Raw genomic sequence first — 21,388 nt, forward strand, 5'->3', positions numbered from 1 at the left:
CACAGTAACTCACAGAATCACTGAATCAGCAGTCTCAGGATGAGAGAGAACACTTTTTATGTAAAACCCTGTCACCAAGTGCAGAACAAATTCACTTCCTCCCCACCTCTCCAGTACAGAGAGGAGATTCCATATTCCACATACTTGCTTCCTCAGCCCTTAGACAGGAGTAGTTCAACCCCCTCCACCACCCTGCCCTCCTCCCTGACAGGCAAGGGAAGATATTTCTCCCTGTTGGGAATAATTCTCAGGTTCAAAGGGCAATGGCTCCCCTAGAGACAAAGGCACGGGTGTTGAGAAACTGCAGTTCTTCCGGAACGGTGTATCTAGTGTCCTGATGTTACTGACACCCTGTAGGAGTGCCAGAATGAGGATGGGGCCTGCTCTGCACCAAGCCAGGACAGAACAGCCTCCTCCCCTCCTTTCACCCACTCCCAACACCTGGTCACCCTCACACACCGGTAGCTGTGGTGCCCTCTCTAGCCAGAAGGTTTCAGGCTGCTCTGTACGGTAGTCGTGGAGCTGTGAGGGAAATATTAAATAACTCTTGGCCTGAAGAGTTAACTCTTCAGCCTCTGGGCTGGCTGCTTTCCCACAGCCTGTCAGGACCCAGCTGTACAAGGGCCAGGGGTGGGGGTGACTGCGTTCTTACCTTTGTTGGGGCAGGAGGCCCTGCCTGCACCAGCTCCTTTTTGTAGTCGTGGTGTGTCACAGACTCGACCTCAGAGTCCTCCCTTGTGGGTTCCTGCTCTGCCTGCACCTCTTTACTACACAGGCCTGGGGAGTGTCAAGGGCATTCTCCCCTGACTTTTGTCCTCCCCCTCCCCATTTCCCTTCACCCAGCCTCTCACCAGACTTGTTGGCGCAGGAGCATCTCCAGCATGGCTTCACGCTTCCCTGGGGGGAGGTCAGGGAATGGACAGAATAGAGGAGGCTGCTTAAGAAACAGGCGCAGAAGAAACAAAGTTGGGGAAAGGAGGAAAAATTGGGTTTTGTCTTATACCCCTTGGACAACCATAGGCCCACCTGATATTCCTTTTTTGCTCTACTGGACTCATTCTTGCCCATTCTCTCATGTTTCATACCTCGAATTGGCTGAGAGTGGCTTGTTGGGGGCTGGTATGAGTCTTTCTGGGTGGTGCAGGAGGACATGGGTGACTGTGGCTGCAGGGTCAGCAGTCCCAGGTGTCCGTGTCGGAAAAAGAAACTCTCAGAGCCATCCTGCATGACTGGGACTTGATCCAGGTAGTTGGTGGCTCTCTGTAGGCCCCAAGTTGAGTGACAATGATATCCTTCCTTGTACCCACCCCCACCAACTGGGGGCAGCCATCAAGAAAAGGGAGCAAGTCAAACCTTAATACCTCCTCCTCCCAGTTATAGAGAAGGCACTGGCCCCGTGGCAGTGTTTCACTGAGAACCATACTCTTCCCTTCAACTTTGGGGGGCTTCCACAGCCCTTTGGCACCAGGTTCTGAGACGTTCGAAAATTTCCAGGATTGTTTCTGCGGCTCCCAATGACAGTGGTGTTTGCAGCCGGTATAATTAGGGATAAGATCTCCCCTGGGGTTTCTGAAGCCTACAGGAGCAGAGAAGTTGAACCCAGGGCCATGGCCATGGCCTGGGCTATGCCTAGAATCAATACCAGGACCAAGATCAGTGCCTTGACCAGAGCCACCACCAGGACCCTGACCACAGCCACCGCCAGGACCCTGACCAGGGCCACCACCAGGACCCTGACCAGGGCCACCACCAGGACCAGGGCCATGGCCAGCACCTCGACCAGAGCCACTTCCAGGGCTACCACCAGGACCAGAACTGGAGCTAGGTCCAGGGTCAGAGCTGGAGTCAGGACCAGGGCTAGAGCTGGAGCGAGGAACAGGGCCAGAACTGGAGCCAGGAATAGGGCCACGTCTAGAGCTAAGGTCATTTGTAGTATAGGGATTCCGAGCAATATGGGAAACATAGACAGGCTGAAAGCCGAGTCTCCCATGGCTTATCTTGTGGGTCAATCTGGGTCCAGTGTAGCGCTCTGTCAGACTGTCAGAGGAGGGCTCCGTGCGCAGGCCCCCATGAGAGTAGGGGGCTGGGCTCTTCGTCGATAATGCAGCTGCTCTGGCAGTGGAGGCGGCTGTAGCAGCTGCTGAAGCTGCTGCGGTTGCAGCTACCAGGGCTGATCTATGACGGCCATCCCAAGAAGAAAAGGGATCGGAACCAGACCCTAGTCCGTCCGAGCTGGGCTGTAAGTCTAAAGATCTGGAAAAAAAAAAAAATAGTGAAAGCGGCAAAGCTGTCAGAAGCACAGCAAAGTCTGTTAACTTTCCTTGTCCCCTTCCGCCCGCAGCCAGAGCTGGGGCTCTCACCGCGATTGCGATCTGTCAGTAGACTCAGAGGTCTCCATCTTCCGACGCCAGCTACCGGGTTGCCATAGAGACAGCAAATCATGCCAGGAGACTGCGCAGAACTAGAGCTGGGCGGACGTGGAGGGTGAGGGTGCTGGCAAGTTCTCTGCGGGGCGGAAGTCTTAAACCCGCTGTGGTTTGGAATGGCTGCCTTCCGTCCGAATTCCCTTCCGCGTCAGCCTGGCTCTTAAAGTTCCGCTCGCCTCCGTACCTAAGCAGAACTTGTGAGGTTTTATAAAGTGGTTCTTCGGAGAAGGCAATAGCACCCCACTCCAGTACTCTTGCCTGGAAAATCCCATGGATGGAGGAGCCTGGTGGGCTGCAGTCCATGGGGTCGCGAAGAGTCGGACACGACTAAGCGACTTCACTTTCACTTTCATGCATTGGAGAAGGAAATGGCAACCCACTCCAGTGTTCTTGCCTGGAGAATCCCAGGGACGGGGGAGCCTGGTGGGCTGCCGTTTATGGGGTCGCACAGAGTCGGACACGACTGAAGCGACTTAGCAGCAGCAGCAAGGTGGTTCTTTGTGTTTTAGAACAGGCACAGGGCTGTGGTATCAGTCAAAAGCCTACTTCCTGTGTTTATGGAGAGACATTTTTTCAAAGCTTTTAAGGATGAAGAGATATCAGACAGTAGCTCAAAAGCAAAATGGTGATTCATGAGGATTAGCCTAAGGGTAGCCACTTTTTTTTGGTGTGATTATTTCTCTTCCAGTAAAAGGCTCTCACATTGATAATCCTCCTTACAGACCCCCCTTAGAATGTGGCTTGGCATGTGAATTGAGCAAGTGTTGAGATTCAGTCTCTTCCTATTCATTCAGGCGTATTCCTACCACTACTTTTCTAGAAGCCTGCCCCAGGTAGACCACGAGTCTTGAGGTCAGAGATATATAGGCAAATACTCCTTTACAGAATGGGCTTCCTTAAGTGTCTCAGACCATAGTCAAGGGATCATAGTCTTGAATCAGTTTTCTTTCCTATTTGTAGTATAAATCTTCATATATTTAAGACAAGGATCCAGAATTGAGGGAGAGCAAGTTTATTAGCATCACAGGGTGTCGTTTTTCCCCATCCCATCCAAACATCCAGGCCTGGGGTCCCTGGTCATTTGGTAGGTTCAACCTGGAGGCCATTGGAGCTGTCGGCCCCCAAGTACGTGAATGTGTAGGTGATACACAGACTGTGCACCCAGCTTGCCATCGTTGATCACTGAAATGGAGTTTTGTGTTAGGGGATAAGGATCATGGGAAGGTCAAAGAATGGTCACACAGCGGGGCAGGTATGAGAATTCACAGTCTAGGGAAGGGCTTAGGGGCCAAACATCACTCACCAAGTCGGTATCCATCACCCAGCCCCTCAGCCTTTGCTGTCTTCTTGGCCACAAGGAGAAGGTGTCCGAGAAGCTACAGGGAAAGGGGAGGGAGACAGGTTGCTTCATTTATAGGGAGCAAAATTTCTGGAGGAATACAGGGCTCCCCCAGCCAAACCCTGGCCCTGTCCTTCCCACCTGTTGGTCTTCCTCTTCAGCTTGGCTAATCCGAGGAATGGGCTTCTTAGGAATGACCAGAAAGTGCACAGGAGCCTGAGGGGCCACATCCCGGAATACGAGACACTGGGAGCAGTGACAGGCCAGAGGCCAGCATGTTACTTCAATAGGCTGGATGGTATTATGAAATTCCTGGGGGGGGGTGGGTCCTAAGGGGACCGCACCTGCTGGTCCTCATATAGGATATCAGCTGGGAGGCTTCGATCCAGGATCCGGGAGAAGATGGTTGGGGCTGCTCCCCCAGGAGCTGCCTGCTGGGCCTTGGCCACTTCATTCCCATCAGTCACACCTGCAGCTCCTCGGACCTGCAGGTAGGTCAGACACACCCATAGGAGGAAGTTGGCAATACTTCTCTCATGTACTTAGGTGGGGCTGGCAGACTGGACTCTGACAGCCATTAACTTCACCCTTCTAAGAACCTATTAATGGTTCCCACTCAAAGAGAGAGTTCCTCACTTTCAGAGTACCAGCAGCAGGGATTAGGCCCAGATAGTGCTGGGTCTGGTTAGCTAACAGGCAGTATTACAGTGCAGGTCTCAGCAGTGCGATTGAGTGCTGCTCCTGAAGCACTAAGGAAACCTATCCCTGTTCAAGGGAAAGGGTGCAGAGTGAGAACCTAGAGGCTTACGTCCTGGTTCCTATTTTACTACTTTTTTTGTTTAGTAGTGTGTGTTTAATTGTGTGTTTAGTCGCTCAGTCCTGTTTGACTCTTTGCGACCCCATGGACTATTGAATTACCTTAGCTAAATCCCTTCTCTCAGCATCAAATATAAAGGGGGTGATTTGTATCAACTCTTAAGACTACTTTGTATCTCTTTGTTTATAAGTTTCCACTTCCATTACTTTTTGTCTGATCTTTATGCTGTGTTACTTGTTTTATTGAGGTTTAATACAACTGCCCTGTTTGACACAAGGGGGTCTGGGTGTCACACCTGACCTCTTACTGTGAATTTTGCCTCCAGTCTCCTAAATCTGTGGAGGAGGGAGGAGTTGAATGCACACAACCCCAGCCCGAGGGAACTGAGGGTAAGTCCCCGTTTCGGCTGAAGTCAGAGGTGTCACATTGTGGGGGAAAGGAACGAGGTGCATCTGACTCCTGAATCGTTCTAGTAAACGGGGAGAAGACTCTCAGGAGAAAACAAAAAATGGCTCCCTCTAATTCTGCAGGGCGCACTGAGGAGCTCCGGGGAGGTAGGCCTTCGGTTGGCTGGGAGAGGGCAGCACATGATGCAGTGACCTTGTGTCGACCTCGGAGCCAGGGCCTGTGTACGGCATCGGTCATCGCCGGCTCGTTTCTCCCGCGGCGAGGTTTTAAGAGAGGCCACCGCGACCATCAGTCCGACCTCGGCGCAGAGCCCTGGAGCCTGCGCTTCGGGAGGGGCAACGTACCCCGCAGGGCACTCAGGCTGCGATCCCGCGAGGCCTTAGGGCTGCTCTAGCCGGGGGGAGCCGAGGAGGAATGCAGCCCCCGGCCCTGGAGAGAGTCAGAGCCCGCGGGACCCCTTCCTCGCCCCACAGCCACCTCTCACCTGCACCCCCCGAGGCCCTGCCACTGCCACCGCCACCGCCCGACGCGCCACACAGAGCCGGACGGCCAGCACCACTGCCGCTGCCATCTTTCCCTCGGCCGCGGGAACCTCCCACCTGGGCCAGCGCTCGGGCTCTGCAGCCTGCTGAGGTGGGGCGGCGGGGAGCCGGCGAGCGACTGCCATTGGCTCCGGCCGAGGCCGGAAGCGAACTCCGTCATCCCATTGGGTAGCGTTCCTGGCCCCGGCACTCCACTGGCTCCGCCGCCACGGTCGTTGCGGAATCTTTTCATCCCATTGGCTTCTTGTGCCAACTCGAGGGTGAATTTTTTACTCCATTGGCTTCGTCTAGTCAGAGTGAAAGTTCCTTTACCATTGGGTCCCCTCACTAGTTTTCGCTGTGAGATAGTTTCTCACTCTACTGGAAGGATTGAGACACCTGGAGGTGGGATTTTCCTCCAATTGGCTCTCAACACAAAGTCGGCCCATCTTCGGTTGCGGTTCCCGGGTAGTGGGGCTTTTACCTTATTGACACCGCCTAGTTGGGTCGGGCCCCTATTGGTGGGCTGAGATGAAGGGGGCGGTGCTCCGTCACCTGCCGCGCAGAAGCTCATTGGCCAGTAGGAGGGCGGGGTTTGGAGAGATAGCCACTCGGCTCTTATTGGCTCCAGGACACTAGTCCGGAAGTTCCAGACCTCAGGAGTACCGGGGAAAGAAGCGGGTGGGGGACGCCCGGCGGATGGGGCTGAAGGTGAACACGGCCGTGATCTTTTTTTGACTGTTGGGATGATTACCCAGCATTTCCCCCACAAACAGTTTCAGCCTCTTGACCATTTCAAAGATGTTAACTTACTCGTCTGAGGGCAATTCCTCCTTAGTTTATGTGTTTGTTCACTCAAAGACTAAAGTTTCTGCAGTTTGTTTTCACGGCGGTTTTGCATTTTTCTTTTTTTTTAACGGGCGGGGCAGAAGTGTCCTGTCTTTGTTGCAAGACTAATAAGCAAAGGAATATGTGTCCAATGTCCTTTCCTGTTCAGAATAAGTATGTGATACGGTTAGTTCCGTGCCTGGCATTTTCAGTGAGTCAGGCGGGTTCGAAGGACGAGGGAAAATGCCTTACGGCTAGGTTAGAAGTATGTTTTGTTCTGCTGGAATATGTATTTTTTGACATCAGAAACATGGGATCACAAAATGCTAATATACTCTAATATACTCAAACCAGGTAAGTTTTAGTCTGATGCTTAATATAGGGCAAAAGTCACCACTGTTTCTTTTTTGTTTAAAGCATATGGCCTGACATATATAGACACTCAAGAACTATTTGTGGAATGGATAACATTTGCTGTTTTCTTTCATTTCCTTTTCCATAATATATAATACATATGTATTACATATTACATTCTTATCACAATTTCTTATCCTTTTCACAATTTCCCATAGTATTACATAGTCTATATAAATACTTTGTAATGGCTGCATAATAGTAATACTTCTTTAAATGAGTTTATCACAGTAACCATTATTTTATTGTTGACTGCTAGTTGAATGGTTTTAGTTAATGGTCATTGTGGTGCTAATTCCATAATAACCAGTAATAAGGAATTCTACTTCTGGAGATAGTAATGATTTATTTTGAATAGCCATATTAGAGTCTTTTCTCCTTCCGAAGGCAGACATTTGACCCTGCGATTTCTCCAGGAGTTCTAGCAGTCAAAGTTGCATTCCTTTCCTTGGAAGAATATATGACCTCACTAAATGTGGAAATGTACATTGGCCTTTTCTGTGCCCTGGAGGCTGCAGTAGTCTGTGTGCCTGTGGAGAAGGACAAGAGATAAGAGCCACTCCAGTACTATTGCCTAGAAAATCCCATGGATGGAGGAGCCTGGTAGGCTGCAGTCCGTGGGGTCGCTAAGGGTCGGACACGACTGAGCGACTTCACTTTCACTTTTCACTTTCCACTTTCACACATTGGAGAAGGAAATGGCAACCCACTCCAGTGTTCTTGCCTGGAGAATCCCAGGGATGGGGGAGCCTGGTGGGCTTCCGTCTATGGGGTCACACAGAGTCGGACACGACTGAAGTGACTTAGCAGCAGCAGCAGCAGCAGGATGTAGGAAGAGGAAACCAGCCAGGACTGGTAGGTGAGTACAAAACACTTTGAAACTGGTTATTTCTTTGGGTTCTTAAAGACACAGGTAGCACATACGTTACCTGTGTGCTACAGAGGCTCTGAGAGGGAAAGTGACTGGCCTAAAATCATAGAGCCCATTACTGTCAGAATCTGCTATTCTCCATTAGAATCATGTTTGGGCTTCCTAGTCACTCCCACACACTCACCCCATTCTGGCCCCTGGCCCCTGGATTCTCTGCTCCAGGCCCTTGTGATCACTTGTAGCTGCTCTCTGAAAGCTGCAGCACTCTGTGGGTTCTGGCCACTGTCTCCTGTACTTTGATCCTGACCACTGCATCTGCTACTGGGCCTCATTAGAGACTTCCGTTCCTTTTTTAAAAAATCTGTTGATTGCATCGTGGCTTTACTTTTTTTTCTTATTTGTGTGGTCAGCTCCCTCCACCTCCTCAGGCCTTCTTTTGGCTTATTTTCTTCCTCCCTGACACTCTTCCCATAACCACCCATTAATCTAAATATTTTGCTTCTCTGCTTGGTTCCAGCTTCCAACTATACCTGAATCCTCAATTACCCACCCATCAGGGTTCTCTCTAGTTCCCTTCATTAACCTTCCCAAGCCTTTATCCCTCTTCCTGTCTCCTACCTGCCCCCCCCCCACTCTTATACCTTTCCTCCCTCACCAGAAACTGACCTTGTCTCCTATGTTCATAGGGTAACTTCCACAGAATTCTACTCCCTGCAACTCAGTGAGGGCCCCATCCTTTCTTCTTCCTGGTCCCAGGAAGTTGTGTTTCTCCTGTCCAGACTGAATCCCTTCACCTCTGCCTTTACCTCATCCTCTCCTTCTGTCTTTGGGATCTGGCTTCCCTAGGCATCTGTCTTTTTCTACTGTATCCTTCAAGGTCTTTTTCTCTACTGGTCTCTCCTAACTAAAAAAAATGCTTTTTCCTAACTAAAAATTGCTTCCTTGATTCCACATCCCCCTGTAGATATTGTCTGACTTCCCTGCTCTTTTCATCTAAGTTTCTTACAGAAATTCCTTCACACTTACTGTTGTTTGGTTCCTCTCTCCACTGCACCACTGAAACTGCACTTTCTGAAGTTACCAAAGACTTTCTAAATGCAGATCTGATGGACACTTTCAGTCTTTATCTTCCTGGAGCCCCCAGCTATATCTGACATCACTGCTCCTTCTTGAAATCCCTCCCTTCTTGGCTTCCTTGAAGCCATTCTCTCTTCTTGATTCCAGACATAGCCTTTTGAATGTAGGTGAGGCAGATGGTTGGATCTACTCTGTCTTCTGCCTGGAGCTCCCTCTTGCCCCCCTGGAGGTGCTAACTCAAAGGTCCTAGGGTGTCTGCCCCAGGCTGGGCTCTATCTGCCTCATAGAGAGTCAGTCAGATTCCAGTGGTTTTCTCTTTATTGCTGATCTGGGCCAGGCTCACAGAGGCCTGCGCCAGGTGTTGACTGTGTCTGTCCCTGGAGGAGGGAAGAGCAGAGGTGAAAGGGTCAGATATGGGGCTTAGATGGAGGGCCAGGCTGGATGTCATGTGGGCTAGGGAGCCCTTGGGGACTAGGGTAAGAGCTGGGATGGCCAGAAAGCCCCTGCTTCTGGAGGGCCTCGAAGTCAGAGTTGTTGATGATGGCTTCTCGGAGGGTAGGCATCTCTGCAAAAGGCACATAATCTGCTCCTGGGGGTATAAATCAGTGCGGGTGTGGGCTGCAGGAAGGAGGGGCAAAGTAGTCCTGGGTGGGATGGCCGAGGGCAGGAGTGCCTTCAGCTTGGCTGATTATAGACCCTTGAGTGGGCCCTGATCCCAGGTTGCCCTCTCACCGTGTGGCCTCCCTCCTCGTCGCCGGGTCTCCTCAGTCTCAAAGAAAGTCTCATGTTCCTCCCAGCGCCGGTCACAGGCCGCACAGAGGAAATTAGACTCAAAGCAGCTGCAGCAACAGCCTAAGGCAAGGGGGCAGCCGAGGAGAGTGCAGGGGATTAGGCCTTCCCCAGGGGCTGACCACACCCTCATCTTCCTCACCAACTGATGTCCAGGTCTTTCCACTTCCTCACCAACTGCATGCCCAAGTCTCTCCTCCCAGCTCCCCATCTGCATCCCCAAACTACTTACAGCCTATCCCAACCCATGCCCACCCCTGCACTCCCCTTGCTTAAAAAGGTACCTTTGACCCTGCAGGAATGGGACCCGGTAGCTGTGTGGTCTTCATGGCTGTGTTTGCAGCAACATTGGGCCCTCCAAGCCCTCGGGTCAAAAGTGGCCCGTCTCTTGAGCCAGAACTCACCCACCTCCTCTGGGCGTGATGGGATGAAGCAGAACATGAGGCAGCGGCACTGGCCCACGTGGCAGGGTACGGATATGTCTGTGAAGAGGGTTAGACCAGCACCTGACGGGGCTTGGCCTTCCCATGTCAACCTCTCCCCAAAACCAACACACACACTCTCTCACACATCTCAGCACATGACAGAAGACAGTTACCCTCCACACCTGAGATGATCTGGTGCTCTCTCAGCAAGTGTCCACAAAAGCACTTGGACTCATCCCCAATCCGGAAACAGTCCCATAGATAATGGGGGCAGCGCCAGCCAATATAGAGACCTGGGTATGGAGGGACTGAGTAATAAGGGAAAGTAACAGAGAAAAATAGCCTAAGCTCCCCAAAGTGTTCTTACCTCTCCCTCCGTGTGTCTCTTTTGCCACCCACACAGCCTCCTCCCTGCACCTTTAGACTTTTTCTTCAAGGTTTTCTCATCACCCCGCGAGTGTCTTCAGAGCCCGTCCCACCCGAAGATCCACTCCACCTGTGTTGGCCTGTCAGAGGTGACTGAAGACAGCCTTCATTTCTGAGCAGGGAGATTATGATAAATGAGCTTCTGTGTGATGATGCACATGTATCTTGCTGTGTTCTCTGTGACTGTGGGATTCTCATCTCCTCCCCTCCCAATGCTCGAGCCCACCTTTGCTTGGTTTCCTTTAAGTGTCTAAGGTGAGGGAAAAGGACGATGATGGGCCAGGTACAGAGTAGGTGGTGGAGATTGGCTCCTAAGGAGCATGGTGTTGAAGGGACCTGAAGAGGAGGAAGTGGGGCAGCCCCAGTGTCACGAGGAAGGAGGCGGGCTTCCCTCACTTCTTCAGGCTGGCACCGTCATATGTCCCTTCCACATTCTGAGGTTACTGAATTAATGCCCTCTGTGAACTTGAGAAGGGCTGCCTATGGTTCTCCAGGGTTCAGGAGAAAAGGGGAGGCCAAAGTCATGAGTGGAGTGAAGAGCAAAAATAGAGGCTTGTGAGGCTAAGAAAGGAGGCATGGGAAGGAAGATGAGCCTAAGATGTATCCCTGAGAGCAGGCACCAGCCAGAGGCTGCTGCCCTTGAGATGAGAAACTGTCTGGCTTCACAATTAGTCTCATCACAAGGCACAGGTGGTGCTGAGTAGATATGGGAGGAGATCCAGAGCATTTCCCACTCAGGTTTTCTCATCCTCTGTGAGAGCTGAGAGTATCCCAACTTGAAGTCAACAATCCTGGGTCCGCCCTCCACCCACCCCCCGGGAGTGGGGCCTTCAGCGCTAGGACTCTTAATCCTATTTAAAAGCTCCAGTGGACTGTCATCTCCAAGAAAAAGTTGTCCCTGACTTCCCCTTCTGTCTAGGACACCCTCTCCTCCTGCCTTCCATGACTCTGTGCTACTCTTGTCACAATACAGTGCATTCCAGTGGACTGTTCACTTGTATTCTCCTTCAACTGTGAGTTCCTCTAAGGAAGGGTCAGTCTTTTCATTGCTGTCTTGAGTCCTCCCACAGGACCTGGTACAAAATAGGTGCTCAGAGAACATAGAAGCTTGACTGAATAAGCGATTGAGCAAATTCCTTTAGGAGGGAAGAGAGACCCAGTATTCCAGGTAAAGCCCTGAAGTTCCATAAGGAGAATGAGAAAGGGTCAAGTGTCCTCTGCTCTTTGACTCTGGTCAGGACCACAATCCACAATTCTGTGCCTGTCAAACTAGGTTTTCTTGTCTTACCCATGGTCTCTTAGGATCTGAAGCCTGTCCAAATGTGGCTTTTGGCTTTGATGCTTTTGATTTACACTGCCAGCCCGTTGTATTAGTGCCCCATCACACCAGGGAAGCTTGGTTGAAAGTGGGCAGAGTCTAGACTGAGTCACAATGGGGTTGGGTGGAGGCCAGGATTCCACTGGAGGAATTCTGAACTCTGTTTAGAATAGCAGAATCCAGTGCATGAACAGGTGAGGTGCAGAGTTGAACAGGGTTAATGCCCCATAGATCAAGGCCTGGCCTGAGGGCCTGGGAGAGTCAAATTCAAGCACTGTTGTCGGAGTCATTGCTCATCTTTCAGATGAAGAAGACTGAAGTTTGAGCTAGAGGGATGACAATTATACCTCAGACTCTATAATCCCCTTAAAGTGGGACAATACAGAGTGGGCTGTGCATTCCAGAGTAGGGCCTTCTACTTTGCCTTGATTCCAAACCCTCTTCCTGTTATAATTGGACGAGGACTGGGGAGGAGACATATTGGGGATGCCATTTTGACTGCCCAACACATTCATTTCCATGATCACACAGTCTCATTTGCATGATAACATCTCTTATGGTTAGAACATAACTCTATTCCCATAATTAGGGAAAATGAAGTATAAACCCCCTTCCCCCAAATGCAGTGATACCTATTGAATTCAGTCTAGAAATCCCAGAATCCTCATAACAGGTCAGGTAGCTGTCTTACCAGATTCCTACAGACGTGAAGTTCAGTGACACAGATGCACATGCTCACACACAGAATGGTGTGTGTTCACACGGTTCATATGCACACCCTTTATATACAGACATAGTGAAGCCCGGCATGCCATTAACAGGACCGTCTAGAATACTACTTCTGGGCTGAGACTTGGAGTTGATGGGACTAGAAGACATGGCTCTCTCTGGTGAGGAGACTCAGAACTTTGGATTTCCAGGTGATCATGGGTCTGGCATGCAGGGATCACAACCTTTTTTTTTTTTTTTTAACTTTTAGCTGCACCATGTGGCAGGATCCTTGTTCCCCCACATCAGTGTCAGGGGTCAAACTGTCCCCTACTGTGGAAGTTCAGAGTCTTAACCACTGGACTGCCAGGGAAGTCCCCATGACACCCTTTTAATACATTTCCACCAAGGGGACTAAGACCTTTTGCCTTGTTAGAGCAACAAGTCACCTGAAAACTGTCCAGGGTCCTGGGCCATCTCTGCTTTAGGATCTGTTTGGTGCAGGCTACCTGAGCCCTAGTTCAGCCACCTGTTTCTACCTGGCTTTATATGAATATCCTCACTTTTTGTCTGCATCCACCCTCATCTACTTTGGCCTACCCATCTGCTCCCCTCCCAGATTCCAGGAAGGTGGCGTTGCCATTTTCCACAAGGGCTATCCACTGAAGGAGCAGGTTCCTAGATCCCGTTGGATAGAGGGATGGCCATGGGCCTGTCACAGGCCCCTGAAAGGCTGCCTGGGCTCACCTGTTTGGATGGCATTCAGGGCTGCATCCTTCTCCCATTGGAAAAGATAATTCACTTGCGTACCAAACTTCTCTCTGTGCATTGCCTTAGCCACGTCCACCAGGTCTGCCTGCTTAGCAGGGACCACTGGGTGGATGGTGTAACCTGGGGAGGGAAAGGCTGAGTAACTAAGGGGAAGTGAGGAGGCCCCAGATCTAAGAGAAGGGGCCAGGTCACAGAGTAACCCAACCTCCTCCTCCTGAGGCAGGTTAAAGACGGTGCTGAGAAAGGGGGAATGGGCAGGAGCAATTACGGCTGACTCCTTTCTTCCCCTTCTTCTTGCCCAGCTGGTGTTCAGGCTCAGCTGCATGAGCATTACTGGCAGTGACATTCATCTCTTTCTCGCCCTTTTCTTCCTCTTCCTTCACTTTTGTAGATGTGTCCAGGTAGACCTGGGATGGAGAGTCTGAAAGGGAGTGCTTTGGATCCAAAGGGATCTCAGAGGCAGAGTGTTCTACAGGGGTGGTAGAGGTGGAAGGCTCTACAGGGGTTTCAGAGGTGTGGATGTCTGAAGGGGTCTGGGAAGTGGAGGGCAACTCAGGAGATTCAGAGGCAAGGGACTCTAACAGGGTTTCAGAGAGGGCGGGCTCTAAGGGGCTTTCAGGGATAGGGGCCTCCTGTGAGTCCTCAGGAGAGGGGTCCTTTGAAGAAAGGCTCTCTTCTGCATCCAAGGTGGTATGAGGCTCTTCTGTGACCTTGTCTGCTTCCATCTAGTGGTAGAACAGGGTACATGTTTCATTAGGTTAGGATTAGAGGGTCTGCAAGTCAGGATTCACAGCGGGCTATGGAATCAAGATAAAGTTTTTAGTGCACCTGAGATAACTCGGGGGAAGCCTGATGAGCTCTGGGCCAGGGCTTGGTGCTAGGAGGTTCACCCATGTGCCTAGACCCAAACTGTGTACTGAAAGTCTGAAACAGTCAGAATCCCATCAGTAGATGGTAGCAGAGAAGGGATCCTGAACATAGCATCTTCGCTAGTCCGAGAGCAGGGTTCTGGGTGTAATTTAGGACCATAGAGGTCAGGCTGTGAAGTTCTAGAGACTGGGAAGACCAAGGCAAAGTGGGGGTTTGCTCCCAAGAGTGCAGAAGGATGCAATGACCACAGTCTAGTCTTGTCTAAGGACCCCTCCCTGCCCTTGGTAATGTCATTCATGTTCAGTGCTTCAGCTACTTCCAGTTGTATGTTGATGACCCCTAAATCCATATTTCCAGCTCAGACCCTGAACTTCACAGTCATACCCAACTGTCTGCTGCTGCTGCTGCTGCTAAGTCACTTCAGTCGTGTCTGACTCTGTGCGACCCCATAGACGGCAGCCCACCAGGCTCCCCCGTCCGTGGGATTCTCCAGGCAAGAATACTGGAGTAGGTTGCCATTTCCTTCTCCAATGCATGAAAGTGAAAAGTGAAAGTGAAGTCGCTCAGCTGTGTCTGACTCTTAGAGACCCCATGGACTGCAGCCTACCAGGCTCCTCTGTCCATGGGATTTTCCAGGCAAGAGTATTGGAGTGGGGTGCCATTGCCTTCTCCTAGACCTTGCTAAATTGATGTCCCACAGGTCATCAAAACTGAACTCTGGGAATTAGTGTGGTCTTCGCCTTTCCTCTCAGCCCACATCTTAGAATGGGCACCAAAGACTATATTTCCTATCTTCTAAATATCCCACAAGTCCATTCTCTCCTCTCCTTTCCCTCCAATTTTGTTCAAATTCTCATTATTTTCTACCTGGATTATGTCATACCCTTGCTCCTCTGCTGCCTTCCCTAGCATATTAATCCACTCGTCTATTCTTTTATTGATTTATGTAACTTATGCTTTTAAAGAGCCTAATCTTAACACTTTTACTCAGGTACTGGACTCAGCTGAAAGAATCTGGAAAGGAGACCAGTTAACCAAAATGACAATACAAATGAGTTGGTGTTGTGCTGGGGTAAGCCCAGGATGCTGTGGGGACTGGGGTGTGCCTAATTTATCTTGGAAGGATGTCCAAAAGGGGTCATGCATGCTAAGTCACTTCAGTCGTGTCTGACTCTGTGTGACCCTACAGATTGCCAGGCTCCTCTGTCTATGGGATTCTTCAGACAAGAATATTGGAGTGGGTTGCCATGCCCTCCTCCAGGGGATCTTCCCAACCCAGAGATCAAACCCACGACTCCCACGACTACCTGCATCAGCAAGTGGGCTCTTTATCACTAGTACCACCTGGGAAGCCCAGGTCCAAAGGGTGACCCAGGTGTGAGACCTTTCTGAAATGGCATTCCTTTGCTTAAAAACAATCAAGTGACTCAGCCTAAGGATTAGGTCCAAATTTCTTGGCCCTGACATTCAAGGCCTGTCATCATGTGCAGCACTGCCTAAGGATTCCAGCCTTACCTTCTCCTGCTCTCTACTTTGGTCCATGCTCCCCAAATAGTACATTTATCATTTCTTAAACTCATCAGGGCTTTTCCAAAAAGGGGGAGAAGTAGGATGATGGAGAGGAAGATAGCCAGATATTCAGCAAGAGGAGAAACGGGGCCTGAAGATGGGAGGAGAGGAAAGGGAAAAGGGGGAGGAGGGAACTGAGTGGAGAAAAGTGGGGGAGGGAGAGGATAAGGATGAAAAGCAGAGGATGGGAGGGGGTCGGAGTGAGGTGGGAAGGAACAGGAAGGTATTAGGAGTTGGATGTGGACTTGGAGGAGGGGCCACTTGAGAGACTACATACCTCTAGGCTTTGTTACAAGTCCTTAGGTCAGAATCTTGTCTGAAGTGGGAAGGGGAAGTGTTGACCCCAAGGGAGAGAAGGCGCTTGGTTGTGGACTAGCCCTGGCAGCAGGCGTTGTGTGCTGAGGCCTTGCCTACAAGTTACAGCTTGGGGAAGGGACTTGGACACCTGCAGAAATTCGTGAAGGAGTTCGGGCTGGTTCTGAGGAAGTGGGGGAGGGGAAGGGACGAGGCGGTCCAGGGCCGAATGAGGGAGAGGCTTGAGTGAAGCCTCTGGAACCCTGGCCGGGAATGGAGGATCCGTCACCAGGGCAACCGGAACGTTTAGTAGTCTCCGTGGCAACAGCAGTCTGGTCACCTCCTCGGTGAGTGAGGTCTCCTAAGGGGGCTGCGTTGATCCGGAGGGAACAAACCTAGAGGGTTCACTTCTGTTAAGGGGGTTTTGCCGGATCTCTGTGAGTGCTTTTTTGCGGGATCTTTGTGAGACTCAGAGTCTCTGGGAAGGGTCTGCGGATATCTGTGGGGACGTCCGTGGGTGTCTGGGTTTGTGAAGGTCTCTGTAGGGTTCCTGTGAGATGTCTGTGAGTTGGTCGGTGAGGGTTGTGAGGACCTTATGGGGATGTCTGGTCTCGGTGGTTGGGGTGAGAAAGGCGGGGACTCGGGTAGCCGGGCCTGGGGCGGAGTCTGTGCTCGAGCCCAGCGGGGGCCAAGTAGGAGGCCAATAGAATAGGGCCGGGGGCGGGCCTTAGTGAGAAGGACCAATCGACCTAATCGGAGGGCGGAGCGTCGTACAACGTCAGGCCGAGGCCGCAGCCGCGGGGCCTGGTTATCGCCTGTCCAGCGCAGCCCGGAGTCGCCCAGGCCTGAACTCCTACCCAGTCTCCGGCCTGGCCCCAGCCGGCTCGACTCCGGCCCTAGGCCCGCGAGGACACCGGAAGCCACCCCTGGGGGGTGGGAGCGGAGCCGCGGGTCAGCTCAGCGAGCGCCCGCGCTGGCCTGTCCGGCCCCGCCCCCGCCCCGGGCCATGGCTCAGCCCTTGTCCCGGCCCCTTGTCCTATCCCGTTCTGGGCCTTGGCCCCCGACCCCGCCCTCGCCCCGCTTCCCAAATCGGTTCCAGTTCCCGCCTGGGTCCCAGCGATTGCCCAGGTCCAGGTCCCAGCTCAGGCGCCCCCTCCAGTCCCTGACCTGGGCCCCATCCCAACCCCAGCCCCTGTTTCACCTCTTTTCCCAAATCCCAGCCCGGCTCCTGTGCCAACCCCATTCTCAAAATTTGCTTAAGCCCGGGGCCCAAAGCCTGCCCTTGTTCCAGTCCCCATCACAGCCTCTCCTTCCATCACACCCCCTACCCTTGCATAAGTCCCTGTGTCCAGCCCAGCCCAACTCTTTATCCCCGTCTGTGCCCTCATCTCTGTGTTTACCCAAGTCTCTCCCACTGCCCACCCCTCTCTCTCATACCCCGCCCCTCTACCAGCCTCGACTCAGGTCTGGGCTCCAGCTGCCGTCAGCCTTACTGCTGCTGTTGCTGTTGTCTGTCCTTGGCCCAGGGGCTGGTGAGTGCAGAGCAGGAAAGAATGAGGCAGGGATGGGGTTCTGGCAGGGAGGGGTGGACTGGAGGGATTCAGGCGAGGTGGGACATTGGCACCTAGATGGCTGGGGAAGAAGCAGAGAAACAGGGAGGAGGAGAGAAGTCTTACATAACCGAGAGGAATTGGCAGGGTCAGAAGAGTGGTAGCTGTGGGCTTGAGGCTCAGCAGGTGGCTGACAGAGACTACAAGGTTTTCTTTCTGGGGCTCTATCTGGACTCCACTTTGACTCTTTTCCAAGGAAATCTTGAGTGCTTTGTACCTGCTCGTGAAGTATGATGGGCATGAGAGTCCCTCATCAGAGAACTTCTAGTCAAGTGTGAGAAGATCTGGCCTAAACCTTTGACGTAGTGGGCAGGGTTAAGAAAGCAGTTTTGAAAATAATGTGTAGCAAACGGATGGCCATGGGTTAGTTGCCATTATAATGAGTTTTCTTCTTGTAGTGAAATTCGTTCCAAATAAGTTTGATATGCTTAGGAATTATTTCTGACACTTTTAGAGCAGGGTTAAAACTTGGAGACTCTTTTACAGATGGGGAAACTGAGGCACAGCAAGGGATCAGTTGGCCCGAGGTCATACATGTTGTCAGTGACAGTGTGGGGCTAGAAAAAGGCTTCCTGATTCCTACCCTGTCCTAGTGTTATTGTTTTTACTGCAATATATGCCCAACAGGAAAACAGATCCAAGTGCAGAAAGGCTCGAAGCACAACCTGTCCTCTCCCCTGTCTGCCCACAAGGGGGCTTCATCCACAAACTTTCCTCCTTTGCCAGTTGTCAGTCCAGGGCCACCATCTAGTGAGGAAGTGACTGGGACAGGAGGAGATAACCAGCTTCCTAATGGGTGGAAGGTGGGTAGGGGAGGGGGTCCCGGCTGTAGGATATGTGCCATAAAGATGGCCCCGTAATAGAGAGTCTTCATGGCCCCAGCTCCCAGCTGTCTCTGGTGGGTAGCACTCTAGAGGGGATGCGGAGGTGCCTAAGGAAGTCTTTGGCAAAAACAGCTAGCAGAGCAGCTGGAGGTAGCGGGCTGCATTCAGAGTATAATCTCGAGGAGACCGATGCACGCCAAAGGTCACTGTTCCCGCAGAGGTGCAAGCTCTGTGTGGATTCTCACGGGTATCTGGGTTCTTATGTGTCTGTGAGTGTACCTGAGGGATCTGTGGGAATGCTGGGCGTGTGTAGTGTGTACATGCTTGTGTGTTGGTAAGCATAGGCATATGTTTGTTGTGTCGTGTGAGCCTGTGTGTCCTTAGTGTCTATGTTATTGTGTGAGGGAGAGGTACGTGTTGTGGCCCATGCATGTTCCTCTTCAGCTCTTCTTGCTCCTCCTGCAGACAGATCACTGAAGTGTCACCTCCAAGTGGATAGCTCCTTGGTCGGAGGCAGTGTTGGGTGCCTTCCACAATATATATAAGTAATCCATCTGCCCCTGCCAGATTCCTTGAAGGGCTCAGTGCTGGTAACTGCTCAGTGCTGATTACTGCTGCTGGCAGAGCGGGCAATCAGCCGAGACAAAAGCCAGGTCAGTTTTTCAGTTTAGGTGAGAGGGAGTCCACTCTATTGAGCCCAGTTCATAGTTTCTATCCCTGTCACCCCAGGTTCTTTGTTCGTGAGCCCATTAGAGGAAGGTGGTGATCAGTCACAGAGCTATAGAAAGTTGAAAGATGTGGATTAAAACATGATTGCCTAGAAGCAGGTTCAAGTGCTTCGGGAGGATTGTAATGAGGCTGAAAAAGAGCACTGACTGGCCCACACAGCAGGCAGGGCCACCCTGAGTACAGTTACTGGTCACCGGCCTGCAGGGGTGCTCTGTGACCCGGTGATGGGGAGAGGTTTCCCTGAGGAGGGACCGGCAGTGTCACGGGACTGCAATGGCACTGTCAGTCTCAGCATACCCTTGGATCTTTTCCTTGGACTTGTCTGACTGCAGTTGCATAACCCAGGCACGCCTTGCCATTACAGGAAATGACCTTTTTGTTTTACTGAGTGCTGTTACTAGCAGGGCCAGCCTGAGCCCACGGGTGTGTGTCTGTGTGTTTCAGGTGGTGATGGAAAATCACCCTAGCCTCATTTGGAAGTGCTGGTGCACCCAGGACAGGTTCATCTGAGCTTGGTGAGGGCCTTCCTCCTGCTTCCTCTGGGACACAGAGCTGTTGGCCTAGTGACACCCCAAACCAAACCTTGCAGTGAACAGGGCTCTAGGTGCTTTCTCAAACATCTGCCCTCAGAACTTCTCGTTTCCTCTTAGCATCCCCAGCTGCTTTTTACTCTCCTTTCCCACCAGCCTATTCTGTGACCTCTGTAGGCCCTAGCCACTTGCGGGTGGCTTAACTAGTTCCTCAGTTTTGCACGCCATGCCATTGTTCCTTTAACCACAGGGCTCTTTGTGCATATCTGTCCATTGTTTCCTAAAGGTCACTAGCTACTTTCACCACCAACTCTCTGAGAACCTGCACTGGGGGGCCTGGCCACCATTTTTTCTAACATGGGCAATGGCCCATTCAGTGACCCATCCCTGGTACCAGCCTTGAGAAGGAGAAGGAGGAGCCCTTTCCTAATTCCAGCAGGGGGTGCTCAGTACGCTGCTTTCCTGTAATAATAGTATCCAGGTATTCAGCTCTTGGCTTTCTGCCTCACGGTTGTCACTGCCAGGGCTCCTAGGAAACCTTTCTTCCCCATCACTTGTTTCATTTCCTTTCCTCTCTTTTGAATACGTCACTGCTGCTCTATGAGCCTCTTCAGTTCCTGGGCAGTGTTCAGCTTGCAAGGTGGCAGGTCTTTCTTGCTGACAGGTGAGAGCGATTATGTGATCGAACTGCACAGACTAGCCTCGGGTGTGACTGCGACTTTTGAAGAGCACAGGCCTATCTAGGGCCAGTGACCTCCACCTACAGAGGACGGCTCTCTGCAGGGTGACTTGAGGTTGTTGAAATTCAGTAGGGCCAACCTTGACCCATGCTCCCTCCATCAGCAGCCTCCCTTTCCAGATGCTTCTTTCTCTGTTATTTCACTTGCCTCATTTTGGAGTTCTCTCTCCCATCTCCAGAGGGAGAGACTGTCAGCATAGGTGAGGCCCATGGGTATTTCCTCCGTGGCTGAAAAATCCACTTCAGGGTCTCCTTTACCCACTGCCCTTACTCTTGTTCTGAAGCTGCTAAAGTCCCCGACCTTATCTGTCCTGAGGGCATCCTTCTGGGCTTCGCTGGGGCTGGTGTTCATTCTGCAGAGCAGTCAGATTCCCCAGAACTTTTTGTTTTTTGGGGCCTTTTTTGTCCTTTTGGACCCTTTTCTATCCAGCTGAGCCACTGGGTTCTTTTCACTGTGATAGCAGCCCTGGTGCCTGTGTGTTTGCCTGGCAGTTGCTTATACCAGACTGTTCTGCTCACCTGTTGCATCTGCTCCTAACAGCCACAATCAGGTATCTAGGCATTTCAGCTATGAGGACCACATCCTCCCCACCTCCCACCCCTGGCTTTGCTGGATATGAATATTCCCAAGCAGTTTGAGATTCCACTGTGTCACCACTTGACTGCTTCCCTGGGCCTCCCTCCGGGAAACGCCCCCATCCCCCCCTTCTGAATCCTGGAGGTCCTGCTGTCCTCTCCTTTACTTCTCTGCCGGGGCTCTTGTGTGGCCTGCCAGCTCCTGTCCTTGCCTCTGCCACCCAAGCAGGCCCCTTGCAGCCTCACCACACTTTCCCCTCCCCACTGCTGCCCTGAGCCAGTGTACAGACAGCTCCTGTGAAACTTCGGAGAGTTTTTATTGCTCCTGACCACAGGGGAACAGAAAGGGGAAGAAAATAAACAAGGAAGTTTCATAGTTCCATGCCGACTCCCAAGCCCACAGGTGGAGTCGCAGGCTGCTCAGTAGCCTGGGAACCCATGTCACTGTGTGCATGCACATGCATAACGCATGTACTCGTGCCCACCATCCACATCTGTTCTGTTAGGCT

At 51.8% G+C, this 21,388-nt stretch overlaps 4 protein-coding genes and 1 long non-coding RNA gene across 8 annotated transcripts in view; 2 read left to right on the forward strand and 3 right to left on the reverse strand.

The window, feature by feature from the left end:
* Positions 1 to 25: 25 nt before the first annotated feature.
* SPAG8 (sperm associated antigen 8) lies at positions 26 to 3,280 on the reverse strand. Of its 2 annotated transcripts, XM_055427029.2 has the most exons (7): positions 2,361 to 3,280; positions 1,362 to 2,253; positions 1,086 to 1,260; positions 852 to 897; positions 653 to 767; positions 460 to 522; positions 26 to 351 (listed from the first exon to the last, which is right to left on the reverse strand). In XM_055427029.2, exons 1-7 carry the CDS (start codon positions 2,396 to 2,398, stop codon positions 175 to 177), a joined length of 1,506 nt encoding a protein of 501 aa, XP_055283004.2. In that variant the 5' UTR covers positions 2,399 to 3,280; the 3' UTR covers positions 26 to 174. The 2 variants fall into 2 exon arrangements, with proteins under 2 accessions (XP_055283004.2, XP_088694094.1); XM_088837968.1 differs by having other exon boundaries at positions 26 to 522.
* Positions 3,281 to 3,415: 135 nt separating this feature from the next.
* HINT2 (histidine triad nucleotide binding protein 2) lies at positions 3,416 to 5,849 on the reverse strand. Its single transcript, XM_055427031.2, has 5 exons — positions 5,475 to 5,849; positions 4,110 to 4,250; positions 3,907 to 4,011; positions 3,730 to 3,802; positions 3,416 to 3,608 (listed from the first exon to the last, which is right to left on the reverse strand). Exons 1-5 carry the CDS (start codon positions 5,655 to 5,657, stop codon positions 3,517 to 3,519), a joined length of 594 nt encoding a protein of 197 aa, XP_055283006.1. The 5' UTR covers positions 5,658 to 5,849; the 3' UTR covers positions 3,416 to 3,516.
* Positions 5,850 to 5,966: 117 nt separating this feature from the next.
* LOC129556806 (uncharacterized) lies at positions 5,967 to 11,062 on the forward strand. The gene is made up of 3 exons (XR_008686098.2): positions 5,967 to 7,612; positions 9,789 to 9,960; positions 10,319 to 11,062. It is a non-coding gene; the product is annotated as an uncharacterized LOC129556806 (long non-coding RNA).
* FAM221B (family with sequence similarity 221 member B) lies at positions 9,013 to 16,717 on the reverse strand. The gene is made up of 7 exons (XM_088837969.1): positions 15,855 to 16,717; positions 13,407 to 13,863; positions 13,115 to 13,258; positions 10,098 to 10,208; positions 9,775 to 9,972; positions 9,434 to 9,553; positions 9,013 to 9,290 (listed from the first exon to the last, which is right to left on the reverse strand). The coding sequence occupies exons 2-7, from the start codon at positions 13,861 to 13,863 to the stop codon at positions 9,109 to 9,111; spliced, it is 1,212 nt and encodes a 403-aa protein (XP_088694095.1). The 5' UTR covers positions 15,855 to 16,717; the 3' UTR covers positions 9,013 to 9,108.
* A 41-nt stretch (positions 16,718 to 16,758) lies between these two features.
* TMEM8B (transmembrane protein 8B) overlaps positions 16,759 to 21,388 on the forward strand; it is a 32,245-nt gene continuing 27,615 nt past the window's right edge. For all 3 annotated transcript variants that reach the window (XR_008686097.2, XM_088837967.1, XM_055427027.2), the window contains exon 1: positions 16,759 to 17,403. Coding sequence is in view for 2 of the 3 variants with exons in the window: in XM_088837967.1 (XP_088694093.1) it covers positions 16,878 to 17,403 (526 nt within the window). In the remaining variant the exon portion in view is untranslated. The remainder of the gene's footprint in view (positions 17,404 to 21,388) is intronic.

The sequence above is a fragment of the Moschus berezovskii genome, chromosome 7 (assembly GCF_049115385.1).
Source record: "Moschus berezovskii isolate FMDL1 chromosome 7, NW_MosBer_1.0, whole genome shotgun sequence".
Classification (NCBI taxonomy): Eukaryota; Metazoa; Chordata; class Mammalia; order Artiodactyla; family Moschidae; genus Moschus; species Moschus berezovskii.

Excerpts from the sequence above, each read along its gene's own strand:
- SPAG8 (XM_088837968.1), bottom strand. The coding sequence starts at position 2,398 with ATGGAGACCTCTGAGTCTACTGACAGATCGCAATCGCG. Across the intron at positions 1,261-1,361 it reads TCTATAACTGGGAGGAGGAG|AGAGCCACCAACTACCTGGA; the intron begins GTATTAAGGTTT and ends TGGGGCCTACAG. Across the intron at positions 768-851 it reads CTCCTGCGCCAACAAGTCTG|TAAAGAGGTGCAGGCAGAGC; the intron begins GTGAGAGGCTGG and ends AGGCCTGTGTAG.
- HINT2 (XM_055427031.2), bottom strand. The coding sequence starts at position 5,657 with ATGGCAGTCGCTCGCCGGCTCCCCGCCGCCCCACCTCAGCAGGCTGCA. Across the intron at positions 3,803-3,906 it reads CTGAAGAGGAAGACCAACAG|CTTCTCGGACACCTTCTCCT; the intron begins GTGGGAAGGACA and ends CTTTCCCTGTAG. Across the intron at positions 3,609-3,729 it reads GGGTGATGGATACCGACTTG|TGATCAACGATGGCAAGCTG; the intron begins GTGAGTGATGTT and ends ACTCCATTTCAG.
- FAM221B (XM_088837969.1), bottom strand. The coding sequence starts at position 13,863 with ATGGAAGCAGACAAGGTCACAGAAGAGCCTCATACCACCTTGGATGCA. Across the intron at positions 10,209-13,114 it reads CCTGAATGCCATCCAAACAG|GTCTCTATATTGGCTGGCGC; the intron begins GTGAGCCCAGGC and ends CTCCATACCCAG. Across the intron at positions 9,554-9,774 it reads CCATTCCTGCAGGGTCAAAG|GCTGTTGCTGCAGCTGCTTT; the intron begins GTACCTTTTTAA and ends CCCTTGCCTTAG.